Below are 18,977 nucleotides of genomic sequence, written 5' to 3'. Positions count from 1 at the left end.
GTGTTACTAACTGGTTCCTGTGTTGTGAGGTGTGTGTCTGATACCCTGTGTTACTAACTGGTTCCTGTGTTGTGAGATGTGTGTGTCTGATACCCTGTGTTACTAACTGGTTCCTGTGTTGTGAGGTGTGTGTGTCTGATACCCTGTGTTACTAACTGGTTCCTGTGTTGTGAGGTGTGTGTCTGATACCCTGTGTTACTAACTGGTTCCTGTGTTGTGAGGTGTGTGTGTCTGATACCCTGTGTTACTAACTGGTTCCTGTGTTGTGAGGTGTGTGTCTGATCCCCTGTGTTACTAACTGGTTCCTGTGTTGTGAGGTGTGTGTATGATACCCTGTGTTACTAACTGGTTCCTGTGTTGTGAGGTGTGTGTGTCTGATACCCTGTGTTACTAACTGGTTCCTGTGTTGTGAGGTGTGTGTGTCTGATACCCTGTGTTACTAACTGGTTCCTGTGTTGTGAGGTGTGTGTGTCTGATACCCTGTGTTACTAACTGGTTCCTGTGTTGTGAGGTGTGTGTCTGATACCCTGTGTTACTAACTGGTTCCTGTGTTGTGAGGTTTGTGTCTGATACCCTGTGTTACTAACTGGTTCCTGTGTTGTGAGGTGTGTGTGTCTGATACCCTGTGTTACTAACTGGTTCCTGTGTTGTGAGGTGTGTGTGTCTGATACCCTGTGTTACTAACTGGTTCCTGTGTTGTGAGGTGTGTGTCTGATACCCTGTGTTACTAACTGGTTCCTGTGTTGTGACAGGAGTGACTCCATGTTAGATGCTGACGGTGACTTTGACCTGGATGACACCATGGACGTGGCGCGACACGTCGAGGAGCTGCTGCGGCGACCGATGGAGAGCCAATGGAGCGGCCAGCAGTCGTGACCCTCAATCTCTGACCCCTGACACCAACAAAAGAACCCCGCACCTTTTGACATTTCTGATGGTTTAATTCCATTCCTTTCCTCCTGTTTTATTTCAGATAGCTATAATGTGAAATGTTAATAATGTTTGTTTTTTTCTTCTCAGCAAGCGAACTGCATGTCAGTGACCTTTTTTCAGTTTGTCTCCGTGCGTATCTGTAAAACAGACTAGGTATAAATGCAAAAACCACCATGTATACAAAAAAATCATTCAATACACGTATGTATTTTCATTTGGTCAAAATTCTAACACAGATTTTTGAAGAGCCACAACCGGTATGAAGTCATTTAAGCAGTTTGTTTAAATGTTTTTGTTTTTGTTTAGTTATTTTATTATTGTAAATGGTTTATCAACAGAGTTTTTTAATTCTGCCAAAAAAGAGAAAAACTTAAATGAAGAATTTGTTGTTGTTATTGACAACATCATCGGATTTGTTGCTAAGGGAAGTTTCAATTAGTAGTATAATAATTCTGAATCTTTACACACTAAACTCCAAGCAGAATGGCTCTCATTTCATTCTCAGAGCACACCGAGTATCTATGTCTCACACACACACACACGCACACAAGGATGCATCACACACACACGCACACACTGTTGCATAACATACATCAGCTCCAGCTGAAACTTGGGGACTTTGGGCCACCTCTACACTCACAGGGATATTTCAGTTTCCTTTATTTGCACACAGATGTAATGTAAATACAAGCATGTATCCAGCATGGCCACTCGGTCTCTGGACAGCCCATAGAGATAGATACAGGACTCATCATTTATATAACCTGTTTTTAACATGGCCATTGCCATTGAGGTCTTCCACCATTTTAAAGTTGTCAACTGGGGGGGGGGATTCCTATGGTTTGGGAGCAATCAGCCAATGAAGAAGAATAACATGTACTACTTTAGTACCCCAACGGTCCTGCCCATACTGTCACACAGACACTTTAATGGCTCAGATACAAAGATGAGTCCTCTATCTAGCTCACCTCTATACCCCTGTAGATGATGTATGTGCCATCATCGTTACCTCTCATTACCTGTCTGTCTGTCTGTCTGTCTGTCTGTCTGTCTGTCTGTCTGTCTGTCTGTCTGTCTGTCCGGTTTTTTAAACAACTAATTTGGTCATGTCTTGTTATTAGTTGTGACGTCTAGTGTTGGCAATCTACACTGCTCAAAAAAATAAAGGGAACACTTAAACAACACAATGTAACTCCAAGTCAATCACACTTCTGTGAAATCAAACTGTCCGCTTAGGAAGCAACACTGATTGACAATAAATTTCACATGCTGTTGTGCAAATGGAATAGACAACAGGTGGAAATTATAGGCAATTAGCAAGACACCCCCAATAAAGGAATGGTTCTGCAGATGGGGACCACAGACCACTTCTCAGTTCCTATGCTTCCTGGCTGATGTTTTGGTCACTTTTGAATGCTGGCGGTGCTTTCACTCTAGTGGTAGCATGAGAAGGAGTCTACAACCCACACAAGTGGCTCAGGTAGTGCAGCTCATCCAGGATGGCACATCAATGCGAGCTGTGGCAAGAAGGTTTGCTGTGTCTGTCAGCGTAGTGTCCAGAGCATGGAGGCGCTACCAGGAGACAGGCCAGTACATCAGGAAACGTGGAGGAGGCCGTAGGAGGGCAACAACCCAGCAGCAGGACCGCTACCTCCGCAAAAGCACTGACCCTCAAAAATGACAGCAGGCCACAAATGTGCATGTGTCTGCTCAAACGGTCAGAAACAGACTCCATGAGGGTGGTATGAGGGCCCGACGTCCACAGGTGGGGGTTGTGCTTACAGCCCAACACTGTGCAGGACGTTTGGCATTTGCCAGAGAACACCAAGATTGGCAAATTCGCCACTGGCCACTGGCGACAGATGAAAGCAGGTTCACACTGAGCACATGTGACAGACGTGACAGAGTCTGGAGATGCCATGGAGAACATTCTGCTGCCTGCAACCACCTCCAGCACCTCCAGCATGACCGGTTTGGCGGTGGGTCAGTCATGGTGTGGGGTGGCATTTCTTTGGGGGCCGCACAGCCCTCCATGTGCTCGCCAGAGGTAGCCTGACTGCCATTAAGTACCGAGATGAGATCCTCAGACCCCTTGTGAGACCATATGCTGGTGCGGTTGGCCCTGGGTTCCTCCTAATGCAAGACAATGCTAGACCTCATGTGACTGGAGTGTGTCAGCAGTTCCTGCAAGAGGAAGGCATTGATGCTATGGACTGGCCCGCCCATTCCCCAGACCTGAATCCAATTTAGCACATCTGGGACATCATGTCTCGCTCCATCCACCAACGCCACGTTGCATCACAGACTGTCCAGGAGTTGGAGGATGCTTTAGTCCATGTCTGGGAGGAGATCCCTCAGGAGACCATCCGCCACCTCATCAGGAGCATGCCCAAGCGTTGTAGGGAGGTCATATAGGCACGTGGAGGCCACACACACTACTGAGCCTCATTTTGACTTGTTTTAAGGACATTACATCAAAGTTGGATCAGCCTGTAGTGTGGTTTTCCACTTTAATTTTGAGTGTGACTCCAAATCCAGACCTCCATGAGTTGATAAATTTGATTTTCATTGATAATTTTTGTGTGATTTTGTTGTCAGCACATTCAACTATGTAAAGAAAAAAGTATTTAATAATAATATTTCATTCATTCAGATCTAGGATGTGTTATTTTAGTGTTCCCTTTATTTTTTTGAGCAGTGTATTTGGGGAGCTGTTTGGATGTGTGTAGGGGAACTGAGGTCACTGGGGTGTGTGTGGAGGTTGGGGTTTAGTTGGGAGATCTGAAGGAAAGTTCATTGCTAGGACTGATGGTAGAAGAGTCTCTATACTGGGTCCTTATTGGCTTAGTATTGTGCATCTGCTGAAGTACACTAACTACTCAATCCATAGACCTGAGATGACTAGTGGAGATCTAATTCAACTCATTTTACCATGGGGCAGAGATGCATGTTTTGAACATTTAATGCTAATTCCCTGCAATGCTACCAGTTTTGCCATGGTGTGAAGATACATTTTTGCAGTTCTAAAGCAAATTTCCTGTAATTCCACAGATTTTGCCATTACTTATGTCATGTTAATGATATCTGAGTGAGTTTGACTAGCTTGACTAACTAGCTGTTAGCGGACATGGCTAATTAAGTGACTGTCAGTGACAAAAGAGGAGAAAAACTGCTGATGCACAACCACATTTCGAACCTTCACCTTCTAACTTTCAACAGTAAATTTAGACCCCAACTGAGTTTTTAATTTTTTTTAAACGGCCCGGGCCCTAAGCGACCGCTTATATCGCTAATGTCTGGAGCCAGCCGTGATGGTACTCCTGTCTGTCTGCCTCAGTCTGTTTTTTTTCTCTCTCTGTCTATCTCTGTCAGTAAGCCTGTCTCCTGTTTGCTGTTATTACTGGTCACTGTTACTGCATGTGCATGTCTGTCTCTGTGTGATATAACATAAAACATCAACTGACAACCTGAGGTACAGATATATAGCTATGTGTGCAGACAATATGAGGCGCTTGAACACTTGACTCATCAGTCCTGAGCATGAAGGCCATTGCTACCTTAAAATGTGGGATATTTTGGCACTGGCTCACTCCCTGTCTTTCAGCCAAGATGTTGTAGTGGGTCTGTCTCCATATACTCCCAGCAGGATTAGTCTAGTACACTTTTACACATAGTACACTTTAGCTACCGCAGTTTAATAAAGCATTTAACGATAGATCCACCTGTTGCCGTGGCTACGCTGTTCACCCCCACACTCCCCCCATACACACACACGCACTTCTGAACCATTGGGCAATATCATGACGACAACAACACCACACAACCCCCACAGTCATATTACACACACACACACACAACCCATCCCCTCTACTCATAAGCTCTGCCCTCTCAGGAATGAAGCCCTATGCTTGGTTGATGTATCATAAAAATGAAAAAAAGACAAATAGAGTCTCTGTCTATTAGTGGAGGCTGGTGGGAGGAGCTATAGGAGGATGGGCTTATTGTAATGGCTGGAATGGAACGGTATCAAACATGTGGTTTCCATATGTTCTATGTGTTTTGATTTGTTCCATTGATTCCGTTTCAGCCATTACAATGAGCCCATCCTCCTATAGCTCCTCCCACCCGCCTCATCTGCTACCTATATAACGCATATATGAATTTATTTTCTGTACCATAATTCTATTTTATTACAGTATACTGTACGTCTGTGGCATGCCCCTCTGAATGTAATCCCCTTGCATGACCTGAGGAGGGTGTACGTAGAACATGGCAGCCACTGCAACCTCTTAGGTTTCATCAGAAGTTTCTGAAAAAAGCCATATTGCAAACGGGATTCAGAAGAATGTTGCTTTTGTGTTTGTCCAGCTGACATTATTTAGTCTTTTCCTTATCTTTGTTTCTTTCATTTCCCGGGTCAAAGCAGCTAGTTTTTTTCTTTGTAGTTCTTGATTTCACTGATGTTTTTTGAAGAGTCAAAGCTACATGGGAATTCTTGTGACGTGTCCTTTTTGTTGTTGTTACATTATTCTGATCATTTCAAACTTGGATCTTTGCTTCACCTTAGTTAATCTATGTACTCTGGAAGCTGTGTATGAGTTCTGTGTTCTGTTCAGTGTTAGTTCCACGTTTGTGGTTGGGTTTTAGCACTTCGGTTGTGTTCCAAAAAAAAATGCAATTGAAGAAACAAGTTTTATAAATAATTTCAACAGTAACATGTATAATGAAAAATAAGTTGTGACTGAATAAATGTAATGGTTTATTTGTTCACATTCCATGTCAGTCTGAACTGCACCTTACCGATACTGTACATGAGACCATTTCAATAGAGTCGATTCAGAATGTAAACTCAAATTCCAATTCTTATTTCTTCTCATTGAGCATTGAAGCATTGAATTTAGTTTACTTTCTGAATTGACTGAATTAAAAAGCAATAGACCCAAACCCTGACTAGCCTTTCAACAGCCTTCTGACTGGGTGTGGGCATAATAGCACCGCTATAACATAGCAGCACTACATGCCTGTTTACACTTGACCTCTAACACATGGATACAGCAATCTTCTGTTGAGTGACATGACCTGTGATCACTGCATGTTATACATTATAATTATCAGATCAGATTGCACTGAAGCACCATTGTGATTCTAACTTCCCACTAAGCCAAACTGCATTTAGATGGGCAATTGTACAAATACTCACTCACTATACGTTTGGTGTACTTGAATGAAGAGACACCAATAATCACAAGCAAATAAGGGGACTCTATGCAATGCAGCAGTGATGTTGATATTGAACTGCACCTCATTAACCTACCATTTGCCTTAAAGGTCCAATCAGAAGTTACGACATCCATTTGAACTAAGCCCCTTTCCTCTTCCTATATCTAGGCTTGGATGGACTGACATGTCACTGCTTAGATGCAGTCTCTGATCCACCTCTTCCTTTCTTCCATTCTCTCTGTCTATATCTCTCTCTCCCTCTAAACCTTATGTCACTCCATCTCCCTCCACACTGGTTCATGTGATCGGTTGTCCAGTGGCAACTCACATCTGCTATCTTGTGGCAGGAACACATATTGTCTCTGAGACACAGTAACGGACTGGTATGTACTGTCCCCTTAATGCCAGAGGTGCTTTTCTCTCCTGTCACTCAGGGCCCAAGGGACATGGAACAGTGATTAGACAATTTAATTAACCTAATGCATGAACTGCAATCGACTCTGACCCCATTGATTACTATAAAATATATTATGATTGTCAATCTCCTATGGAACAGACAGATCCAAGACCCACTGTTTGCCTTCTCAACAAATAACTCAATCACATTTACTATATTCTAATCTTTTTTTTTCTTCCATTTTTAAAAACATTAGACATGTCTGGAGGTCAGAGAGCGACTGTTGCTTGGATACGAAACTGCACGTGGTTGCTTGGTTACTGTTCAATATTCACAACAACAGCTTTAAAAGCGTTGGGCAGAGAATACAATTCAATGTAACACAGCAGTAAGGCGAAATTGGCAATTGAAAAATAAATAGAAAACATGCAGTATACAGGAGGACACCGCTGTTTTCTTTCAGTTGACAACAGACAATTCTGCAGATAAAACAAACAGAAATATTACCGGAAACGTTGACACAATAAAGCAGTACTTCCAGCAAAGGAAATGGTTAGAGTATTTAGGGCATGTGAAAGGGAAAGGAGGATACCTAGTCAGTTGTACAACTGAATGCCTTCAACTGAAATGTATCTTCCACATTTAACCCACCCCCTCTGAATCAGAGGGTGAATGTGTGGGGTGATTACAGTAGAATATTGTATACTGTCGTATAATAAGTTATACTATATAAATATAGTATTATTAAGGTATTCACAGCCATATCTTACTTGACATTGGATTGGATATACTCAAGATAAAAGGCTCTGGGAGAGTTGCAAGTCTGGCACCCACCAGCTGCTATGTATAGCCTCGCTGCACAGGACTGAAATGAACAGCTTTTACAATGTAGCAGATGGGATCCGTCCTCTCGTTCTACCTTGTGACCACTAGAGGTCCTCAGTGCCCAATGTGATTCCTGCACTCTGCAATAACACGGGGAATGGAATGAACATTGAAACGAAGCATAATGCCTGTCAGCAGTATACATAGGATGCATGTGGGACATGTCACGAGATGAACATGTTGTAACAGGAATAGAAAAACCACGACAGACGTGCTTTTTCAAATGAGCCCTTCTGTTAGGTTCATATCATCATCCCAGCTCAATAAAGCTGTCTCTCAGTCTCTCCTACAGGTCAAAAATGTGAATATTTAGCCACGTCCTCCCCAGGAAACATCTTTCATCAGATAATTAAGATGCAAATTGGCACTAATTACCATCGTATTAGTCTATGCATACAAATGAATCTCTGCATCAACTCCAGTAATTAGGGGCGCCAGTGGAAGGAGGTCCAATCGAGGCACAAGGGGCACAGAAAACCCCAGCCCAGACACAGTCGCTGTAGGACGGGACAGAAAACCCCAGCCCAGAGACACAGTCGCTGTAGGACGGGACAGAAAACCCCAGCCCAGACACAGTCGCTGTAGGACGGGACAGAAAACCCCAGCCCAGACACAGTCGCTGTAGGACGGGACAGAAAACCCCAGCCCAGACACAGTCGCTGTAGGACGGGACAGAAAACCCCAGCCCAGACACAGTCGCTGTAGGACGGGACAGAAAACCACAGCCCAGACACAGTCGCTGTAGGACGGGACAGAAAACCCCAGCCCAGACACAGTCGCTGTAGGACGGGACAGAAAACCCCAGCCCAGAGACACAGTCGCTGTAGGACGGGACAGAAAACCCCAGCCCAGACACAGTCGCTGTAGGACGGAACAGAAAACCCCAGCCCAGACACAGTCGCTGTAGGACGGGACAGAAAACCCCAGCCCAGAGACACAGTCGCTGTAGGACGGGACAGAAAACCCCAGCCCAGACACAGTCGCTGTAAGACGACAGAAAACCCCAGCCCAGACACAGTCGCTGTAGGGGACAGAAAACCCCAGGACAGAAAACCCCAGCCCAGACACAGTCGCTGTAGGACGGGACAGAAAACCCCAGCCCAGAGACACAGTCTGCTGACGGGACAGAAAACCCCAGCCCAGACACAGTCGCTGTAGGACACAGAAAACCCCAGCCCAGACACAGTCGCTGTAGGACGGGACAGAAAACCCCAGCCCAGACACAGTCGCTGTAGGACGGGACAGAAAACCCCAGCCCAGACACAGTCGCTGTAGGACGCAGAAAACCCCAGCCCAGACACAGTCGCTGTAGGACAGAAAACCCCAGCCCAGACACAGTCGCTGTAGGACGGGACAGAAAACCCCAGCCCAGACACAGTCGCTGTAGGACGGGACAGAAAACCCCAGCCCAGACACAGTCGCTGTAGGACGGGACAGAAAACCCCAGCCCAGACACAGTCGCTGTAGGACGGGACAGAAAACCCCAGCCCAGACACAGTCGCTGTAGGACGGGACAGAAAACCCCAGCCCAGAGACACAGTCGCTGTAGGACGGGACAGAAAACCCCAGCCCAGACACAGTCGCTGACAGAAAACCCCAGCCCAGACACAGTCGCTGTAGGACGGGACAGAAAACCCCAGCCCAGAGACACAGTCGCTGTAGGACGGGACAGAAAACCCCAGCCCAGACACAGTCGCTGTAGGACGGGACAGAAAACCCCAGCCCAGACACAGTCGCTGTAGGACGGGACAGAAAACCCCAGCCCTGCTCTGATTGATAAGTAAAGAGTGTTAACACGGAGGGTGTTTAAGGAATGAGTTTAATTACCTCCCTCCACAGAGGTCATGTGAGTGAGCACAGGAAGTGATGTGTAAGAGAAACAGAAAGTATGATGGTTATGCTCTGGGAGGAATGCCCTCAGACCCCCTGCTGCGGGGAGTCTCAGCTCACTTCACAAATAAACAAATGACACCTTTGGGGATTATTCAGCCTCATCCTGTGTCAGAGTTCCCTCTCGTAACAAACACTATTCCCCCTGACAAGACGTAGCATCTTCAACTGATTCTGTTAGGTAGAACTGCTTCTCTTGTGTAGACAAACCCCTGTAGCTATTATTTTCTATATGTTGTGCATTGGTAAACAAGAATACCCTATCCATTTGTAATCAATAACTTGATTTCCTGTATTGATACATAATCATTCTCACCATGCCTGAATGAGGTAAGAGGGTCATAACGTCTGTGGTCAAATGTCTTCAATACAAGATATGGCCGGGTCACATATATACAGCAAAAAATTATCTGGCTTCTCCTGGAGAGGGGCTCGAAGGATCAGGGTCGAAGGTGGGGGGATGTATGGATGGCTATCCCTTCATATGTCTGTGGTTCACGTGGGGGCGAAGGGAGGGGAAGAGAGACAGCACAACTCCGGTTCACTTCCTGTCACAGGAAGCTACAAGCAACTTCAATGGAAATCAACCAGGTTGTGATTTAATTGTTAGTGGCATGATAGTCAAATGGAAAGCAACGCTGCAACTGCTTTCCATTTCCTTTTCTGTTGATCTCTCACAGCCTCTCTTGTACTCTCTCTCTCTCTCTCTCTCTCTCTCTCTCTCTCTCTCTCTCTCTCCAGCTCTCACTAATAATAATTCCATTCTCATCCCCAGTAGAGTAGGACCATCCTCATCTGCTCTTACGTCTTTCTTCCCTAAGTTGGAGGAGTGTTAGCACACCAGTTTGCAGTGATGCAGCATATGATAAGGTCCTTGGTTAATAAGTCCTAGTGTGGTTCCTCCGTGTGGGTCCTGGAGGGGCTCCTGTTTGAGGCGTGGGAGCCAAAGGAATTTGAAGATTAAAGTGAGACAGCCTGGCTGGAAGGCTTGGAGCAGGACTTATTTCTGAAGATGCATAATACATGAATCAGAGTGAGAGAGAGAGAGAGAGAGAGAGAGAGAGAGACAGCGAGAGAGCTACCTCAACCCAACCTCTCCCCTTCCTTCTTGACTTATTTTTCTCATCAGTAGTATCCCTCACCTCCATCTCTCCTTCTCACCTTTCCTCAATCTTTCCATCCACCCCATTGTTCTTAATTTTCCTCCCCAATGTGTTCATTCCACCAACATCTCCCTCTCTCTCTCTTTCTTTCTCACTCTCTCTCTCTCTCTCTCTCTCTCTCTCTCTCTCTCTCTCTCTAGCCCAGCATCTGAACTACTGTGTTCTAGAAGAATCAGCTGTGTATAAATAATTCACATTGAGAAGTAGTTTCTGGTCAATGAGTACATAGACTGACCCGCTGGCTGGCTGGCTGACTGGCTGGCTGGCTGACTGGCAGACTGACTGGTGTAAGACGGATGAGGCAGCTGCAGGATGTATGCTACTGCCCTCATTTAAGTTTACAGAAAGGAAGAAAACATATACACACACACACACAAACATGCACACTCTATCCTAGTTCACACTCCTTCAATTCAAAGACACATCAATGTCGTGGAAAACCACAGAGCAGCGGATCTAACCGCTCATCCATACTGCAGGATTCAGATTGGTCTGTTCTGACAAAAAAACAAGCCACTTCTGGGTTTGATTATAATGACTTGGTTCGACAATAATGACCAAACACTCTGAGCATCTCTACCGCAGCAGCACACGATTTCTCTCCTTCCAATTGGCTGGGGTGTGATTTGTCCTTTCAGTGGATTATAACTGAACTGTATTATCTGAGTGTTTATTGTTCATCATTCCTCAAATCAAATCAAATTTAATTAGTCACATACACATGGTTAGCAGATGTTTATGCGAGTGCAGCGAAATGTTTGTGCTTCTAGTTCCAACCGTGCAGTAATATCTAACAAGTAATCTAACAAATTCACAACAACTACCTTTTAGACACAAGTGTAAAGGAATGAATAAGAATATGCACATATAAATATATGGTTGAGCGATGGCCGAACGGCATAGGCAAGATGCAGTAGATGATATAGAGTACAGTATATACATATGAGATGAGTAATGTAGGGTATGTAAACATTATATAAAGTGGCATTGTTTAATGTGACTAGTGATACATTTATTACATCCAATTTTTAATTATTGAAGTGGCTAGAGATTTGAGTCAGAATGTTGGCAGCAGCCACTCAATGTTATTGATGGCTGTTTAACAGTCTGATGGCCTTGAGATAGAAGCTATTTTTCAGTCTCTCGGTCCCAGCTTTGATGCACCTGAACTGACCTCGCCTTCTGGATGATAGTGGGGTGAACAGGCAGTGGCTCGGGTGGTTGTTGTCCTTGATGATAAGGCCCCAGTGCTTGTGTGGCCCCAGTGCTGAGGATAAGCGGGGTGTAGATGTTGTTTCCTACCGTCACCACCTGGGGGTGTCCCGTCAGAGAGTCCAGGACCCAGTTGCACAGGGCGGGGTCAAGACCCAGGGTCTCGAGCTTAATGATGAGTTTGGAGGGTACTATGGTGTTAAATGCTGAGCAGTTGTCGATGAACAGCATTCTTATATAGGTATTCCTCTTGTCCAGGTGGGTTAGGGCAGTGTGCAGTGTGGTTGAGATTGCGCCGTCTGTGGACCTATTGGGGCGGTAAGCAAATTGGAGTGGGTCTAGGGTGTCAGGTAGGGTGGAGGTGATAGGATACTTGACTAGTCTCTCAAAGCACTTCATGATGACGGAAGTGAGTGCTACGGGGCGATAGTCGTTTAGCTCAGTTACCTTAGCTTTCTTGGGAACAGGAACCATGGTGGCCCTCTTGAAGCATGTGGGATCAGCAGACTGGGATCGGGATTGATTGAATATGTCCGTAAACACACCATCCAGCTGGTCTGCGCATGCTCTGATGACGCGGCTGGGGATGCCGTCTGAGCTGGCAGCCTTGCGAGTGTTAACACGTTTAAATGTTTTACTCACGTTGGCTGCAGTGAAGGAGAGCCCACAGGTTTTGGTAGTGGGCCGTGTCGGTGGCACTGTATTGTCCTCAAAGCAAGCAAAGATGTCACGTTCGTTGAGAGGAGTAGACCAAGGCGCAGCGTGAATAGCGTTCCACATACTTTATTACAAAGTGAAACTTAACAAAAACAACAAAGAATCAACAAAGTCCAGTACAGAGCGCACTAAGGCACTAACTGAAAACAAAACAATATCCCACAAACGCAGGTGGGAAAAGGACCACATTAAGTATGATCCCCAATTAGAGGCAACGATAATCAGCTGCCTCCAATTGGGAACCATACTCACACCAACATAGAAATATTAGACTAGAACACCCCCTAGTCAAGCTCTGACCCAAGGGCTCTCTATGGTCAGGGCGTGACAAAAGAAGTTGTTTAGTTTGTCTGGGAGCAGGACATTGGGGTCCGCGACAGGGTTGGTTTTCTTTTTGTCGTCCGTGATTTGACTGTAGACCCTGCCACATACCTCTCGTGTCTGAGCCGTTGAATTGCAACTCTACTTTGTCTCTATACTGACCCTTAGCTTGTTTAATTGCCTCCCTCCCCTGATGGCGAAGATCCCGGTTTTGTCCCAAATGGCAACCTATTCCCTACATAATGCACTACTTTTGACCAGAGCCCTATATCAGTTGTGGTCAAAAGTAGTGCACTATATAGGGAATAGGGTACCATTTGGGATGAAACCCTGTTAGTGGGTTTGTTCTGCATCATTAGGGGTGAAACACTTTAACAGAATGATGAGTTTCTGTGAAGTCGTGTGATGGGGTTGAAGTAGATCGATAAAGATGTTTTGTGGAATTCATCAGCGATTTGCACAGAGATAATTGTCCCCCTTGTTTCTCAGATTTGTTAAATGACAATAGTGAAAGTGATTTAGCTCATTTGTGGTCAGAATTGATGACAGAATCATTACAGATATTGTGGGTTTCTATCTGCAGCACTTGAATTCTGAACTGTGGCACAGGGATTGGTTGTGTACCACTTGTTCTACAGTATGAATATATACAGCAAGGATAGGTCTGTTCTGAGTCCTGTACTTTTCATTCTCACCAATCAATAATGTGGAGGTGCCTGGTGTGGTGTTTATGTGAGTGAAAGCCATGTGACATTCTCTGTGGATTAGTGTTGATGATATGCCACTCCCTCTCTGATTGGGACTGAAGCCTGGCCTGAAAATAATTGTAGTCTCGTTAAGAGACTGCATGTAATATTTGGTTCTGGGTTCTGAGATTAAGTTGATAACGCCCATAGGGATATATAATATGAGGATCATCAGCATCAATCGAGATTTTTGCCCTTGCCACCAGAAAGGGCAATTTGTACTTAATGCAATTTAGGGGACTTTCTGAATTAATTATTTAACTAGGCAAGTCAGTTACGAACAAATTCTTATTTACAATGACGGCCTACCCCGGCCAAACACGGACGACGCTGGGCCAATTGTACGCCGCCCTATGGGACTCCCAATCATGATTTGAACCAGGATGTCTGTATTGGTGCCTCTAGCACTGAGATGCAGTGCCCTAGACTGCTGCACCACTCTGGAATAACCAGTCTCCCTGATCAAAGTTTTGGCTGTGATAACAAATATAACAAATAAAAGCCTTAGGCAATAGCCTAATGATAAGACATATTTCATGCAAATACACTCACATTCCCCTGATACTCAGAGGAGGCTGGTGGGAGGAGCTATGGGAGGATGTGCTCGTTGTAATGCCTGGAATGGAATAAAGGGAATGGTATACAAACAAATCAAACATTCCAGCCATTACAATGAGCCTGTCCTCCTATGGATCCTCCCACCAGCCTCCTCTGCTATTAATAAGTTAATGTGTTTTAGCCTGGAAATTGCTTAGGCTACAAGTTGTGGTATGAATGAACATGAATCATTTCAGTGTGAGGAACATGAATAATGTAAGTGTACGTGTACGTGTACGTGTGTGTGTGTGTGTGTGTGTGTGTGTGTGTGTGTGTGTGTGTGTGTGTGTGTGTGTGTGTGTGTGTGTGTGTGTGTGTGAATGAGCGCACAAGGACATGGATCTTGTAGGGAGGGGACAAGCGAGCAACTCACATAACAGCGCATTGTATATAGCTGCATCCCGCGGATGCACGTGGGGAAGCTTCTGATTTACCATCTATACGAGCGGATAGGAGAGTAGGGACCAGGCGAATAGAACGGTAGGACGGTCCTCGGCGCAAACAAGAAGCTTGGGGGAAAACGAAAGCGCGTGTAAACGCAAATTAACGCCTTTTTATTAGCCGGAACTGTTTCTGAGGGGACTCCTTATGAATCCATGCAGTTAGCTAATTACACCAGATCACATACGGAGCACCATCTGTTCATTTTCGAGCGACAAGAGTTTGTTCAGCCAGACGCGGACGGTTCAATCAGTCTATCCTAGATTCAGTGGACTGCGCTTCGTCTGTGGACTGATGATCTTATGTGGTCTACACAGCCGTGGACTCGTGTTTTGAAACAATGGGTCAATGCACTATTTTGAATGTGTTGCTCTAACGTCCGTGGATGATGGCAGGGGTACACGCTTTCGAGGCTGTGTCGGAACATTTGCTAAATCCTACCATTGCAGTCTCTCCGGCACAGGACGCGACACAAATAGCGGGGTTGAACAACAATGACGCCACCGTGCTGCCTCCGACTGGCACCCGGGCATACCTGGACATTTCGGCGGCTGCCTTTGCCCACGGGCACCCGGTCTATGGGGCAGAGGGAGTTTACACCAACGGAAGGTACATGGACCACGGGAGTCCTTGGACTGGCTGCAGCAGCCGTGACAATTCAGCCGAAAGGAGTCATGGAGGCGTTAACACACCTTGCGGCATTATGAAGGTTGGTTTGTTTTCATAAAGCCTACTTTATCATGTCACGTTAATCATAGGAAGCTCTTAAAGGTTGCGTTAATGAGGGGAATCATCTCACAGCCCAGGCAAAACCACATGAAGCCTTCAGGTAGCCAGTGGCTAGCCCTCATTGTGATTCATTCTATTGTGATGGACCCAGGGTTAGATGAACTGTTTGTTAGTGACAAAGCTGTAATAATAATAATAATAATAATACTAATGATAATAAAGGATGCTGAGTTGTTACTGTGTAACAAACTGATGGTCTAGTGCCGGGTAAACATTTTGCTGAGGGAAATATTGTGATGTGGTCTGTCACTCGCGGTTAGGCTGCAAGTCCCCGAGACAGTTAGTTACAATGTTACAAAAAAGGTAGGACTAACTGATACAACGCTCTGAAGTTTGCGCGATGGCCTTCTGCGCTGATGGTGTGGGAAGCTGCTGCCATCGCTGCAAGGTTAGGTCACCAAAGGTGAAATTAGATGCATGCTTTAGCTGCGCTCATAGCAGATGACAATCTGTAACAGTTATGACGTTCCCTCCCTGGATAGTACAACATGCCTCTGTCGTCGAACTACGCTACTTTTCCAATAGACTTGTAAATATAGTACTATGTAAAAGCAAAACTGGCAATGCTGTTTACATCGTACTCAATCATTGTTTGTTGAACGTCAAGATGAGGCCTAGACACAAAGTCTGGGCTCCTCCAGGGGATTTCAAACATAAATGATAGGCCTACATATTACGGAGAACATATCTGCCTTTAGTCACTATTTCCCCCAAGTCTCATGTCTCCTACTCCAGGGTGCCTTCAGTCAGATGGTGTAGCATGACAGAGACAGACAGACTGGGGGTGGGGCTTGTGGAGAAGCTCTGTGGAGGTGGGAGTTTTTGGAGAGAGAGTGGCATTCTGTCATTACAAGACAGTTTTGCTTAGCAACTGGTATAAATCCATAAAGCTATCTATTTCCCCTGTTATTGAATTCCCCGTGGATGTGTGGGTGAACAAATCTCAACACTGCCTGCTCTCTGGTTTGGTGTGCTTCTCTGAGGTGTAGGGGAATCCTTGAGAAGACGAACAAGTCCCTGACTGTTGCTTCTCTTCACCCCAGGGTGTTTTGCCCCATTGATGAAACGCAAGGCTCTTCTTCCAGGACATTCCATGGAATAGTATAATATGAGGCTGAGGCCTAAATCCCTCCACTCTGAACTTCCCCCCAAATGAATTGGAGCCATCTACTGACGTTCATGAGTTCAAACTTCATAACAGAAATATGGCAAGAATGCAGAGCGGATCATGTTGTCAACATGCTCTAGGTCTTAAATCCTCTAAAGCTTATTCTCCGAATGTACTGTCCTGTTCATATGGCGTTGTATTGTTGTACTTATGAGGCGTTGTTGCAGTATTTCTTGTGATGCACATTGTAATAAACATGTTTAGAGGTCTTCTTCTGTAAGTCAGCTCAGCTGTGTGGCAACTTTGATCTCTCTCCAACTGTTGCTATCGGAAGGACCCAGGATGCACCATCAAAGATGCTGGACAAATAGAACCATTCAAGGAGACTCATTCCTTCGCTAGAGCAATGCATCTATAATGTAGAGACTGCCTCGCCCCAGTCAGATAAGAGTTAATTGTCCGTGTGGCTTATGTGATTCGCGTTGAGGAAAGTTCACCACTGGATTTAGGGTCAACACTTTGAATGCCAGGCGTGAAATGCCAGTTGACAGACAACTCACCATAGGTTCTAAGTGTGTGACTCTGTCAGGCTTGCCTGTGATAACCCAATTAGATAACCGTGTCCTCTTTTAGCAGCGCATCAGAGCATCATTGTCGTTTCCTGTTCTCATTCCAATATGGATGTGTTGGTCCTACAGCACACTGACGTCCACTTTTATTCCTGTATGTCTCCTAAAGGCCTACTCGTATCCCTGGGCGTAGAAAATAGTCTATCTGAAGGGTTAGTGTTCTGGAACCGCTATCACAGAACAGTTAGGGTCAGCGGTTCTTTTAGATAGACTCTGCTGCGAATGCAGCCAAGAGGGCATGTTTATTCATAGAATCAGAGAGGAACGTCGCAACACAATGAACTTTGTCGTCAGTCACAACATGGGGAACACACAGATAGAGAGTGGCATGATGGGAATCTGGGTCAGCTCTCCTGTAGTAGAGCTGGGTGATATGGACAAAAATCCATATTGTGATAAATTGCCTGAAATGATGCATTAATGATAAATAGAAGGATAGTTTATAACATTAATGTGCAACAAGTTTTTTTTAAACGTTTCCTTTAAACTATTAACTTACTACGAGTCTGATGGTTGTAGCCATCAACTGTCCCATGAACAATCACCCACATTAACACACTTACTTCATGTCAAACTTCACGTTTCTCTAGTACAGGCTACGTATCATAATGAACGATATCAGGATAAAAGATCGGTATGGTCAATCATTTTTGGTTTATTGTCCTAGCTCTATCCTGTAGTGTGTTGTGGTGCTAGTGTAGTTAATGTGTAGTGTGTTGTGGTGCTAGTGTAGTTAATGTGTAGTGTGTTGTGGTGCTAGTTTAGTTCATGTGTAGTGTGTTGTGGTGCTAGTGTAGTTCATGTGTAGTGTGTTGTGGTGCTAGTGTAGTTAATGTGTAGTGTGTTGTGGTGCTAGTGTAGTTAATGTGTAGTGTGTTGTGGTGCTAGTGTAGTTCATGTGTAGTGTGTTGTGGTGCTAGTGTAGTTCATGTGTAGTGTGTTGTGGTGCTAGTGTAGTTCATGTGTAGTGTGTTGTGGTGCTAGTGTAATTCATGTGTCGTGTTTTGTGGTGCTAGTGTAGTTCATGTGTAGTGTGTTGTGGTGCTAGTGTAGTTAATGTGTAGTGTGTTGTGGTGCTAGTGTAGTTCATGTGTAGTGTGTTGTGGTACTAGTGTAGTTCATGTGTAGTGTGTTGTGGTGCTAGTGTAGTTCATGTGTACTGTGTTGTGGTGCTAGTGTAGTTCATGTGTAGTGTGTTGTGGTGGTAGTGTAGTTCATGTGTAGTGTGTTGTGGTGCTAGTGTAGTTAATGTGTAGTGTGTTGTGGTGCTAGTGTAGTTCATGTGTAGTGTGTTGTGGTGCTAGTGTAGTTCATGTGTAGTGTGTTGTGGTGCTAGTGTAGTTCATGTGTAGTGTGTTGTGGTGCTAGTGTAGTTCATGTGTAGTGTGTTGTGGTGCTAGTGTAGTTCATGTGTAGTGTGTTGTGGTGCTAGTGTAGTTCATGTGTAGTGCTGCTGGAGCTTCAGTTCCCCACACACACACATTTCATCAGCCTGAAACATGAGCTGAGGGGTCTGAGCGGACTAAAGGGGGGAGTGGGGTAGAGAGGCAAATGAGCAATTACAGCATTGTGCTCATTACAGAGTTATCCCGGAAGATTGAAAACAAACCTGTTATTTTTAAACCTCCTGTTTGGACTTGACGTGTCAATGTATGGCGTGAGGGAGCAGTGGAGAACCCATCCGTGTGTATATTGTTGAACCAGACAAATCGTGCAAGGCTGTCACCCCCTTGGAGTGGTGAGTGACTGTCCCATGGGTGGAGGGAAGGGAGGGCTTCTAAAGTGGTTGGAGAGGACGGGGACAGGTTGACGGGGGCTGTTCCAGTCTGTTTTCTTTTTTAAGCAGGGCTGTGGACAGCTGCAGGCTCCTGCCCTGCCTGCCTCACTTTAGCTGACTGTTGGGAAGACGCCCGTCTGCCTGCCAGCACA

General features: G+C 45.2%; 2 protein-coding genes across 3 annotated transcripts in view; both read left to right on the top strand.

Moving 5' to 3' along the window:
* LOC115110283 (signal transducer and activator of transcription 5B-like) overlaps window positions 1-2,125 on the top strand; it is a 115,606-nt gene extending 113,481 nt beyond the window's left edge. For both annotated transcript variants that reach the window (XM_065010084.1, XM_065010085.1), the window contains exon 20: window positions 753-2,125. In XM_065010084.1, the coding sequence (XP_064866156.1) occupies window positions 753-876 (124 nt within the window). In that variant the 3' untranslated portion in view covers window positions 877-2,125. The remainder of the gene's footprint in view (window positions 1-752) is intronic.
* Window positions 2,126-14,427: 12,302 nt separating this feature from the next.
* The window catches only part of LOC115110280 (inactive phospholipase C-like protein 2), a 91,141-nt gene continuing 86,591 nt past the window's right edge, over window positions 14,428-18,977 (top strand). Inside the window, exon 1 of the mRNA XM_029635786.2 lies at window positions 14,428-15,231. Coding sequence (XP_029491646.1) covers window positions 14,908-15,231 — 324 coding nt within the window. The 5' untranslated portion in view covers window positions 14,428-14,907. The remainder of the gene's footprint in view (window positions 15,232-18,977) is intronic.

The sequence above is a fragment of the Oncorhynchus nerka genome, linkage group LG26 (genome assembly GCF_034236695.1).
Source record: "Oncorhynchus nerka isolate Pitt River linkage group LG26, Oner_Uvic_2.0, whole genome shotgun sequence".
Lineage (NCBI taxonomy): Eukaryota > Metazoa > Chordata > Actinopteri > Salmoniformes > Salmonidae > Oncorhynchus > Oncorhynchus nerka.
The sequence above is the reverse complement of the archived record's forward strand: the minus strand, read 5'-3'. Positions and strand labels throughout refer to the sequence as shown.